Genomic DNA, 12,801 nt, shown 5'->3' on the forward strand with positions numbered 1-12,801 from the left:
GGTTTCGTTGAAATAGATCTGTAGGAGGTGTTCTTCACCAATTGCTTTGTCTGCATACACATACAGATGTCAAGGGGTTGTGCACCTAAAGACAACAGATTCTCGCCCTCCCATTGGTAAGATGACGGTATCGGGATTAGTAACAGATAGCAAGTAACCAGTGTATCAGGTTTCGTTGAAATAGATCTGTATGAGGTGTTCTTCACCAATTGCTTTGTCTGCATACACATACAGATGTCAATGGCTTTGTGCACCTGAAGACAACAGATTCCCGCCCTCCCACTGGCATGATGAAGAAAGTAACGGGATTCATCAGACCATGCAAGGCCTTGCCACTGCGCCAGTGTCTGGCGCCAATGGTCACGTTTCCATTTCAGTTGCAGTTGCCGATGTCGTGTTGTTAACACTGGCACACGGATGCGTCGTCGGGTGCTGAGGCTCATTGTTAGGAGTGTTCAGTGCACTGTGTCTGCAGACAAACTTCTACTCTACCCGGTGTTACAGTTAGATGTTAGCTGCGCCTTTCCTGTTTTACCAGTTTACCCAGGCAACGACGTCCGCAATTTGTAATGTGAAAGTCCGCAGCTCGTGGCCGTGCGGTAGTGTTCTCGCTTCCCACGCCCGGGTTCCCGGGTTCGATTCCCGGCGGGGTCAGGGATTTTCTCTGCCTCGTGATGACTGGGTGTTGTGTGCTGTCCTTAGGTTAGTTAGGTTTAAGTAGTTCTAAGTTCTAGGGGACTGATGACCATAGATGCTAAGTCCCGTAGTGCTCAGAGCCATTTGAACCATTTTTTTGTAATGAGAGGTGTCCGCCCCACTCCACGACTTCTGGACGTGGTTTCGCCAAGTGTTGGAGACACTCACCACGGCACTCCTCGAACACATGCTAAGCCGTCCAGTTTCAGAAACGCTTCTACTGAGTCTCCAGGTCTTCCCTCGGTCAAATTCAAATACATCGGTCACCTTCTCGATTCTACACCTGGACAGCACGCTCACTGATACCACATGGACCGTGCGTGTGTCTAGCAGTCATTCCTCGTCACGTGACGCTGCTATCGTCTCGCCCGGTTTACATCGATAGTAAATCGGTGGTCATAGTGTTCTGGCTGATCAGTGTATACTCTGCAGCAACGCCCTGAAACGGATACTTTTTGATCGCCCTGTTGTAGTTGTTTTCTTTGTTTTATTGTCAGGCGTCCTTAGTAACATAGATATTTTATATGTATCAATACCACACATAATTACAGACCAATATCCTTAACATGTGTTTGTTGCAGGATTCTCGAATATGTTCTCTGTTCGAATATAATGAATTTCCTTGAGACAGAGAAGTTGCTGTCGATGCATCAGCTCGGCTTTAGAAAGGATCTCTCCCGCGAAACGCAACTCGCCCTTTTTTCACATGATATCTTGCGAACCGTGGGTGAAAGGTATCAGACGGATGCCATATTCCTTGACTTCCGGAAAGCGTTTGACTCGGTGCCCCACTGCACTCCTAAGGTACGAGCATATGGGATTGGTTCCCAAGTACATGAGTGGCTCGAAGACTTCTTAAGTAATAGAACGCAGTACGTTGTCCTCGATGGTGAGTGTTCACCGGAGGTGAGGGTATCATCTGGAGTGCCCCAGGGAAGTGTGGTAGGTCCGCTGTTGTTTTCTATCTATATAAATGATCTTTTGGATAGGGTGGATAGCAATGTGCGGCTGTTTGCTGATGATGCTGTGGTGTACGGGAAGGTGTCGTCGATGAGTGACTGTAGGAGGATACAAGATGACTTGGACAGGCTTTGTGATTGGTGTAAATAATGGCAGTCAACTCTAAATATAGATACATGTAAATTAATGCAGACGAATAGGAAAAATAATCCCGTAATGTTTGAATACTCCATTAGCAGTGTAGCGCTTGACACAGTCATGTCGATTAAATATTTGGGCGTAACATTGCAGAGCGACATGAAGTGCGACAAGCATGTAATGGCAGTTGTGGGAATGGCGGATAGTCGTCTTCGGTTTATTGGTAGAATTTTGGGAAGATGTGGTTCATCTGTAAAGGAGCCGCTTATAAAACACTAATACGACCTACTCTTGAGTACTGCTCGAGCGTTTGGGATCCCTATCAGGTCGGATTGAGGGACGACATAGAAGTAATTCAGAGGCGGGCTGCTAGATTTGTTAATGGTAGGTTTGGTCATCACACGAGTGTTACGGAAATGTTTCAAGAACTCGGGTGGGAGTCTTTAGAGGAAAGGAGGCGTTCTTTTCGTGAATCGCTACTGAGGAAATTTAGAGAACCAGTATTTGAGGCTGACTGCAGTACAATTTTACTGCCCCCAACTTACATGTGGCGGAAAGACCACAAAGATAAGATAAGAGAGATTAGGGCTCGTACAGAGGCATATAGGCAGTCATTTTTCCCTCGTTCTGTTTGGGAGTGGAACAGGGAGAGAAGATGCTAGTTGTGGTACGAGGTACCCTCCGCCACGCACCGTATGGTGGATTGCGGAGTATGTATGTAGATGTAGATGTAGAATAAAGAAAAGAGTGAAGTTATTCACATGAGATGTAGATGTATTTCCTCTGTGTCTCTAAAGAATTTGGCCCTGTAGTGTCGTTTCCATGTAGCTCGATGTTAAGGGCGTCGTATTTTCTTAACTAAGAGTCGTTCCCTGATATAATTGTGGAGGAACATTCGGGACATAATGCGAAATGTGCAGCGAATAAAGTTAGTAGGAAGGAAGCATCAAATATTTGAGAATGACAGCACAGAGACTTGCAGCAAACTTTACAAACAGTGTCAAGCCCTTACGAAATTTCAAAAATCATGGATAATGTGACAGTTTATCACGCAGCTCAGCGTTTGTGACATATCTTCGGCACTATGTGTCGTACAGTGCTATAAATTTACAGACACATTCGATGGTATATTTACATTCTATATACGAAATTTGTTGTGATTAGAGTTAGTGGTAAAGACTTAATAAATTAAAACGTCTTGCATGATGCGGCACCTTTTCACACATCTCAGTGTTCATAATGTCACATTTCCTGAACTGAGTGCCATACAACGATATAATTCTGTAGGCAGCGGTATATATGGACCACTGTCTGTGAAATTTTTTTTTTGGAAACTGGCAGAGAAGTAATAAATTTAAGTACTGTGGCAGTTTCACTGCATGAACAGCGGAAATGTATTTAGAGATAAATTTTTTTGCTTTCGTCGTTTTGTGGTGATGTCACGGAGAAAAAGTTTCATAAGGGCTTGAAACTATGTGGAAGGTTGCTACAAGTCAATAAGTGGTGTCATACTTGATGACCGAAGTGTGGGTGTTTGCACATCATGAACTGCAATACCTTCTAACCTCTGACCCTTTGCTAGGTACATAGTCCTTAATCCCACAGCGATTGTCCCCAGACAGTTAGTAATGTATATACCAAGTCTGGTTGAAACCGGTGCAATTGTGTAGAAGGAGATGTGGAACATGCATAAATACACATATAGGTACATCCTTTTTCATAATATACATGAACATATACACAATTCGTACATACACTGACCTGCATCCACGGTTCAGTGGGTTGACATACCTGGAGAGCACGTGCTGGGAAGATTTTGTAGAGGGCAGGACCGTAGCTCTGCTCAGAAGCGAGTCCGGCGGCAATGGCTGCTGCTATGCCTGCCAAGACACCAGGGAGTCCATGCAAACAGTGCACTCCACATGTGTCGTGGAGGCCTACTCGACGCAGCAGCCACGGCTGTGAACACGTAGAGAGCACTTAGTCGTTATATACCTCGCACGTACACGCCTAAGTATGCAGCAATAGATTACTTATTTATTGGGAAGGACCACAAGTATATCTGACAAATTTGTGGACACTCGGAGAGCATGTGGGCATATGATGCATACAGGTAGCGCACTGTACGCATGTGACACAGGCCCAGGCAGTGCACCTGCCCCAGCTATGTACACATGCAGGGCACGTGCACATTAAATGGCTTGTACGAATGCACCAGTGACGGTAAATATTGGCAGTGAGAGATGAGGTGAGTATTGGAAGTATTAGACAAGAAACATAACCCAACAAACATCAATACTGATTTGAAAATTCTCAAATGCAGCAACAGCCCCCCACAAAAACTAATAATTGAAGAAAATTATCAAATACAAAAAGCCATAGTGGAAGGAAAACAAGTGATAAATGAATACACAGCTCACTGCAATGGAAATCTGTTCTCTGCCCTCAAAGAATTATTAGATAAGACCAAGCTATAGAGCTCTCACCCCCCCCCCCCACCCCACACACAAAAAAATCATAAATCCTACTGTCTCTCTCTCTCTCTCTCTCTCTCTCTCTCTCTCTCTCTCTCTCTCTCCTCTCTCTCACTGCCTTTTCACACCACACACACACACACACACACACACACACACACACACACACACACACACACACACACACACACATAGAATTAATTAATTTCAGGCATAGAAATGACAATTTTCAAATCGTTATTTTGGCTTAAACAATTTAGCTACTTTGAGGTGTAAGTAGTTGCAGATGACAAACTGTGGAGCAAAACAGTCACTGTAGAAACACAACACATCAGAAAAACGACAACATGTGGTAAAAAGGTATGAATTAATAATTAATGTGTTTTTCAAATATCTGTAATTGCGATTTAAAAACTAATAGTTACATGTACAGAAACAGTAAAGAACATTCTTTATCTCTAACTGATGAAAAATAAAAGACCACTGAAGATGCTGCAACTGCAGTGAAACATGTTTGGGTTAAAAAAGAAAATAGTGTTTTGCTAAAGGCGGACCCTATCGAAAAACATACGCATTGTTAAAGCAAGCACATAAAAAAAAGAGCTTCAACCCCAAGATGATTACTAGACAAGGTTCTTCATTGTCACCAGTGCTTTTCAATATTTATACAGGAAACACATCAGACGAAGAACAAGAACAAGCAGAAAGGAGAAAGTTTTAAGACAATTAAGTATTCAAATGATCAAGCGATGTCGTCTATGTTTATTTACTTCCTTATTTATTGTTTATTTGATGGCAAATTAAGACACCAGGTGCTCTCTTGCATCTAACCACGCGTTCTGTGTACACTGGTCTGCAAAATGTAAGGAGAAAAGTGAATTAAATGAATGATGCGACACTACCAAGTAACATTGATCGATGAAATAGAAAAAAAACTGCTACACAATAGTACAGAAGGTAACTGAAAGAAATATGCAATTATACGAACAAAAATGACACTTTTATTCAAAGAAGATAATTATAATGAAGTGACTGCAATTTCTGATATCATGCTAAGCTAATACCAATAAGTATAGGTAAATGTAAAAACTGTTATTCATCAAAAAATGGTTCAAAGGGCTCTGAGCACTATGGGACTTAGCATCTATGGTCATCAGTCCCGTAGAACTTACAAGGGAACCTCCTCATCGCACCCCCCTCAGAATTAGTTATAAGTTGGTACAGTGGATAGGCCTTGAAAAACTGAACACAGATCAATCGAGAAAACAGGAAGAAGTTGTGTGGAACTATGAAAAAATAAGCAAAATATACAAACTGAGTAGTCCATGTGTAACATAGGCAACATCCAGGTGGGTGTGAACCCATGAGCGCCGTGGTCCCGTGGTTAGCGTGTGCATCTGCGAAACGATAGGTCCTTCGTTCAAGTCTTCCCTCGGGAGAAAATTTTAATTTTTTTTTCAGACAATTATCAAAGTTCAGGCACTCACATATAATCAACTTCGCTCTCCAAAATTCCAGGACATGTTCAGATTTGCTTGGACATATGCAGGATTTGACGGTCTACACACGGAAAAATTTGAAAACGTTAAAAACATATGTTTTGACAGAGCACAGAGAAAACTGTGCGACTGTGAAACTGTTGCATTCATTTGTTGCAGTTTATGTGACAAACTCTTATGTTTTCACACTTTTTTGGGAGTGATTATCACATCCACAAGAAAACCTAAATCGGGCAAGGTAGAAGAATCTTTTTACCAATTCACCAAGTGTACAAGTTAGGTGGGTCGACAACATATTCCTGTCATGTGACGCACATGCCGTCACCAGTGTCGTATAGAATATATCAGATGTGTTTTCCTGTGGAGGAATCGGTTGACCTATGACCTTGCAATCAAATGTTTTCGGTTTCCATTGGACAGGCACGTCCTTTCGGCTACTAATCGCACGGTTTTGCGGTGCGGTCGCAAAACACAGACACTAAACTTATTAGACTGAACAGAGACGTCAATGAACGAACGGACAGATCATAACTTTGCAAAAATAAAGAAAGTAAACTTTTCACTCTAGGGAAGATTAGAACCAAGAACCTCTCGTTTCCCCGTTGCTCACGCTAACCACGGGACAACGGCGCTCCTGAACGCGAACTCTCCTAGATGTTGCCTATCTTGCACATGGACTACTCAGTTTGTATATTTTGCTTAGTTTTTTTCATAGTTCCACACAACTTCTTCCTGTTTTCTCGATTGATCTGTGTTCAGTTTTTCAAGACCTATCCACTGTGCCAACTTATAACTAAATCTGAGGGGGGGTGCGATGGGGAGGTTCCCTTGTTAGAATTAAGTAAACCTAACTAACCTAAGGACAGCACACAACATCCGGTCATCACGAGGCAGAAAAATCCCTGACCCCGCCGGGAATCGAACCCGGGAACCCGGGCGTGGGATTATTCATCAGTCCTGTACATTTTACTATCTTGTATGTATTGTCAACATGAAAGGAAGGATAAAATACATCTTTATCTTTCATCAGCACCAGGAATATGCTCATTGAGTTGCTTTGCAAATGGAGAAACTGTGGGATATTGGCGTCTATATCCACAATATTCCCTACACTCGGGAACTTTTGACTTGCATCTATTCCTGCAAATCAATAAATTTCTGACTGGATTCTGGGTGTTTCCAACGAAAAGGTTACAGCAGTCATGCATTAAGTATTTTTGAAACAAATCATAATTGCACTGGAAGGATACAGTATATTGACTGGGATAGAAAGATTGGATTACCTGTTTTCACCTAAAAGAGGTTATGTTGTAAAGCTAAAAAAAAAAAGTTATCTTTTATTTTTAGGCTAACAAATTTCATTTTGTGCATATAGGTTTTGAGCGTTTCAAGGCAAAGCTTGTTATAAATTTCCATCTTCTGTAGTCACATATCTTAACGGTTACACACGGTGTTGGTTGAGTCATGGACAGTACCTGCAGGTACCTGTAGGCTAGAGTTGAGACGATGCCAGCCACAACACCCACCGCAACGGCTCCAGCAGGCCTGAGCAGCATGTCACAGCCAGAACCAACTGCCACGCCCCCTGCGAGTGTCGCGTTTTGCACATGCACCTGTGAACAGTACACCTCATGTGGAAAACATGTACTACAAGCATAAACTGATCAAAGTACAGATATAGCTGTCTTGTGCAGCATGCCACTGCTGGAGTCTACTACCACGTCCCCCAACAGGCTCTTCATCTGTATATGAGCCTGTGAACACGATGCTGTAAGTGGGAAATACGTTCCACTAGAATAACCATCTTAGATTACCTGTGGCCAAAACGCCCAAGTGACAGCTTCTGCTAGATTGAGCCGTATGCTACTGGCTCAGATCTCCACCATGCTGTCCGGCAGCATCGCATTCTGCATCTGTGTTATATGTTTGCTGATGATGCTATGGTGTGCGGGAAGGTGTCGTCGTTGAGTGACTGTAGGAGGATACAAGATGACTTGGACAGGATTTGTGATTGGTGTAAAGAATGGCAGCTAACTCTAAATATAGATATATGTAAATTAATGCAGATGAATAGGAAAAAGAATCCCGTAATGTTTGAATACTCCATTAGTAGTGTAGCGCTTGACACACTCATGTCGATTAAATATTTGGGCGTAACATTGCAGAGCAATATGAAGTGGGGCAAGCATGTAATGGCAGTTGTGGGGAAGGCGGATAGTCGTCTTCGGTTCATTGGTAGAAGTTTGGGAAGATGTGGCTCATCTGTAAAGGAGACCTCTTATAAAACACTAATACGACCTATTCTTGAGTACTGCTCCAGCGTTTGGGATCCCTATCAGGTCGGATTGAGGGACAACATAGAAGCAATTCAGAGGCGGGCTGCCAGATTTGTTACTGGTAGGTTGGATCATCACGCGAGTGTTACGGAAATGCTTCAGGAACTCGGGTGGGAGTCTCTTGAGGAAAGGAGGCGTTCTTTTCGTGAATCACTACTGAGGAAATTTAGAGAACCAGCATTTGAGGCTGACTGCAGTACAATTTTACTGCCGCCAACTTACATTTCGCGGAAAGACCACAAAGATAAGATAAGAGAGATTAGGGCTGGTACAGTGTTATTTAGGAAGTCATTTTGCCCTCGTTCTGTTTGGGAGTGCAACAGAGACAGAAGATGGTGTTACGAGGTACCCTCCGCCACGCACCGTATGGTGGATTGCGGAGTATGTATGTAGATGTAAATGTATATGTAGCACACCTCCACAACATCTGCTAGTGATCGCAATCTCAACTTGCGCTTGCAAACAGGAAACACTGTGTGGGAAGCACATCCCAGCATCACAAATATCAGAATTTTTCTATTGCCGCAATTCCCAATATACAGATCCCACTGTCTTCAACAGCATGTCGCAGTTGGAGTCTAACACCATGGGTCCCCCAGTCTGGTGATTGCACGCGCATCTACTGACAGAACCCCTACATGGGAAAAATGTACCATTAGCATAAACACCTCAGATTCTCTGTGGCAGAAACACTCAGACAGCTTCTGTTGGCTTGAGCAGAATGTTGCAACCAGAGACTACCACCAACCTGTTCGCTGGTATCGCATTCTGCAAGTGTATCTACAAAGAGAATGTGTCACGCAGAAAAAAACATGCCACAATCACAATATTATCAGTTTCTTCGTGCCTTCAAGGCCTGGAGTGACTTCTTTTGTGAGCTAGAACACTATGTCACAGCCAGACACATTGGCCAAGCGCCATCTGCTAGCATCGTGTCCGCACGTGCACCTGCAAACAGAAGCCCTACATAGGTAACAGGTGCCACTTAAATATATTCTAAGACAAAAAAAGACGCATCAGAAAAGAATTATCTGAGTTGGACGAAAGTCTACTAATGTGATGTACATGTACAGACAAAAAAAAAAGATTGCAATTTCAGAGAAGTAGGATGATTAATCCAAGAGAAAGACATTCACAAATTAAGCAATTCAATAATGCATAGGCCCTTACGCAAGCGGTTATTCGGCTTAGTATTGACTTGATGTCCTACTGAGCGATATGGCGCCAAATACTGTCCCGTTGGGGCGTTAGGTTCTTAAAATTCCGCGCTGGTAGGCGGACCCTGCTCCAGTTGCTCCAAACGTTCTCAACTGGGAAGAGATCTGGCGACCTTGCTAGTCAAGGTAAGGTTTGGCAGGCATTAGGCGAAGCATTGGTGTCAGAAACATTCTGTGTCTGGATTCTCACTGACTAGCGTAGAACTGTCTTCAGCGATGAGCACTGCTTCCAACTGAGCCACGATGAGCAGCGAAGACTTTTCTGGAGACGCCCCAGGCAGTGGTGGGAGACCAAACTGACTGTCGCCCGCCCAGGAGGGACTGCCTAGGGCTCCATTTCTTACCGTAGCAGGACCCACTTGGTTTTCATCCGCGGCACTCTTACAGGACAGCAGTACGTCGACGATATTCTACGTCCCGTTTTGTTATCCTTCATGGCAAGTCACCCTAGGCTTACATTTCAGCAAAATAATGCCCGCCCGCTCAGGGCGAAAGTTTACACTGGTTGCCTTCAGGCTTACCAAACCATATCTAGACCACCAAGGTCGCAGCATCACTCTCCAATTCAGAACGTTTGGAGCATTATGGGCACAGCCCTACAACCATCTCAAGACTTTCACAATCTAACGCTCCAAATGGACAGAATTTGGCGCGATATCCCTCTGGAGGATATCCACCAATTGTAGCAGTCAATGCCATGGCGAAGAACTGCCAGGGCCAGAGGTGGACCATTCGATTATTGATCTGCTCAATCTGCGAAGCTCTTTCTCTTGAATAAAACATCCAGTTTTTCCGACATTTCATGATATGTCTGTACATGTGTAAGTAGGCTGTTTAAGTTTTTTTATTGGTAACGCCACCTCTGCATAAAAATCACTGGCTGTGCTGTGTGCAGTCTGTGTCTAGTTTGCATTGTTGTCTGCCACTGTAGTGTTGGGCAGCGGCAGCTGGATGTGAACAGCACGTAGCGTTGCGCAGTTGGAGGTGAGCCGCCAGCAGTGGTGGATGTGGGGAGAGAGATGGCGGAGTTTTGAAATTTGTCATGAACTGCTATATACACTCCTGGAAATTGAAATAAGAACACCGTGAATTCATTGTCCCAGGAAGGGGAAACTTTATTGACACATTCCTGGGGTCAGATACATCACATGATCACACTGACAGAACCACAGGCACATAGACACAGGCAACAGAGCATGCACAATGTCGGCACTAGTACAGTGTATATCCACCTTTCGCAGCAATGCAGGCTGCTATTCTCCCATGGAGACGATCGTAGAGATGCTGGATGTAGTCCTGTGGAACGGCTTGCCATGCCATTTCCACCTGGCGCCTCAGTTGGACCAGCGTTCGTGCTGGACATGCAGACCGCGTGAGACGACGCTTCATCCAGTCCCAAACATGCTCAATGGGGGACAGATCCGGAGATCTTGCTGGCCAGGGTAGTTGACTTACACCTTCTAGAGCACGTTGTGTGGCACGGGATACATGCGGACGTGCATTGTCCTGTTGGAACAGCAAGTTCCCTTGCCGGTCTAGGAATGGTAGAACGATGGGTTCGATGACGGATTGGATGTACCGTGCACTATTCAGTGTCCCCTCGACGATCACCAGTGGTGTACGGCCAGTGTAGGAGATCGCTCCCCACACCATGATGGCGGGTGTTGGCCCTGTGTGCCTCGGTCGTATGCAGTCCTGATTGTGGCGCTCACCTGCACGGCGCCAAACACGCATACGACCATCATTGGCACCAAGGCAGAAGCGACTCTCATCGCTGAAGACGACATGTCTCCATTCGTCCCTCCATTCACGCCTGTCGCGACACCACTGGAGGCGGGCTGCACGATGTTGGGGCGTGAGCGGAAGACGGCCTAACGGTGTGCGGGACCGTAGCCCAGCTTCATGGAGACGGTTGCGAATGGTCCTCGCCGATACCCCAGGAGCAACAGTGTCCCTAATTTGCTGGGAAGTGGCGGTGCGGTCCCCTACGGCACTGCGTAGGATCTTACGGTCTTGGCGTGCATCCGTGCGTCGCTGCGGTCCGGTCCCAGGTCGACGGGCACGTGCACCTTCCGCCAACCACTGGCGACAACATCGATGTACTGTGGAGACCTCACGCCCCACGTGTTGAGCAATTCGGTGGTACGTCCACCCGGCCTCCCGCATGCCCACTATACGCCCTCGCTCAAAGTCCGTCAACTGCACATACGGTTCACGTCCACGCTGTCGCGGCATGCTACCAGTGTTAAAGACTGCGATGGAGCTCCGTATGCCACGGCAAACTGGCTGACACTGACGGCGGCGGTGCACAAATGCTGCGCAGCTAGCGCCATTCCACGGCCAACACCGCGGTTCCTGGTGTGTCCGCTGTGCCGTGCGTGTGATCATTGCTTGTATACCCCTCTCGCAGTGTCCGGAGCAAGTATGGTGGATCTGACACACCGGTGTCAATGTGTTCTTTTTTCCATTTCCAGGAGTGTATATTATGACTATTAAGGTAAATACATTTTTGTTCTCTATTAAAATCTTTCATTTGCTATCTATGCCTATCAGTAGTTAGTGCCTTCTGTAGTTTGAATCTTTTATTTAGCTGGCAGTAGTGGCGCTCGCTGTATTGCAGTAGTTCGAGTAACCAAGATTTTTGTGAGGTAAGCGATTTGTGAAATGCATAGGTTAATGTTAGTCAGGGCCATTCTTTTGTAGGGATTTCTGAAAGTCAAATTGCGTTGCGCTAAAAATATTGTGTGTCAGTTTAAACACAGTCATGTATAATTGGTCAAAAGGGGACGTTTCATATGTCGACCCTTAGCCGAGGATACCTCACTGGAATCTTCTGATTTTTTCTTGTAGTTTGTGTAATTAGTGTAGCTATTGTTTATTACTAGCGCGTAATCATAGAGAGAATTTCCTTTGTAGTGGTAGTTTTTCATTGTTGTACAGTAAGTTGTGGCATGCATGCAAATTTGCAGCAAGTATTTCGCAGCTGCACATAACTAGATATTATTTTCAGTGCTAAGTTAATGTGTTCTCTTATTTTTGCTTTTCAAATTGTGCTTTTCTGTGTTATCGTGTGAAATATTGTGACAATAATGGCGAGTGAAAAACGTAACACTAGGCTACAAAGTAAACTGAGAAATAATAGTGACGACGAGCGTATCTTATCAGCACCACTGTGTAATGAATTAACAGACATTCAAAGTGGTAATTTGGTAATGGTGCATAGGGAAATGGAGCGGGTTGCAAATAATGGTGTACACAGTGAAACAATTACTGAACAGGGAAGCATTATCGATCGATCGGTCGGCAACAGCTCGCCACAGGAATCCGAAATGACAGGAAACAATCTCGCAAATACTGTAGATTCAGGTTTTGGGTCCTCACCGTTTTCTCAAATAAGTCAAGACACATTTTCTGCTTGTCAAAATGTGAATGTTGCCGGTGCAAATGCACTGCCGAAAAGCATAGAGGAACAGATTCCAGC

General features: G+C 44.7%; 1 protein-coding gene across 2 annotated transcripts in view; it reads right to left on the reverse strand.

The window, feature by feature from the left end:
- LOC124551105 (ammonium transporter Rh type B) overlaps positions 1-12,801 on the reverse strand; it is a 221,678-nt gene that overhangs the window by 33,123 nt on the left and 175,754 nt on the right. For both annotated transcript variants that reach the window (XM_047126042.1, XM_047126040.1), the window contains exons 7-8: positions 7,243-7,380; positions 3,586-3,753 (exon numbers count right to left, since the gene is read on the reverse strand). In XM_047126042.1, the coding sequence (XP_046981998.1) occupies positions 3,586-3,753; positions 7,243-7,380 (306 nt within the window). The remainder of the gene's footprint in view (positions 1-3,585; positions 3,754-7,242; positions 7,381-12,801) is intronic.

The sequence above is a fragment of the Schistocerca americana genome, chromosome 9 (assembly GCF_021461395.2).
Source record: "Schistocerca americana isolate TAMUIC-IGC-003095 chromosome 9, iqSchAmer2.1, whole genome shotgun sequence".
Classification (NCBI taxonomy): Eukaryota; Metazoa; Arthropoda; class Insecta; order Orthoptera; family Acrididae; genus Schistocerca; species Schistocerca americana.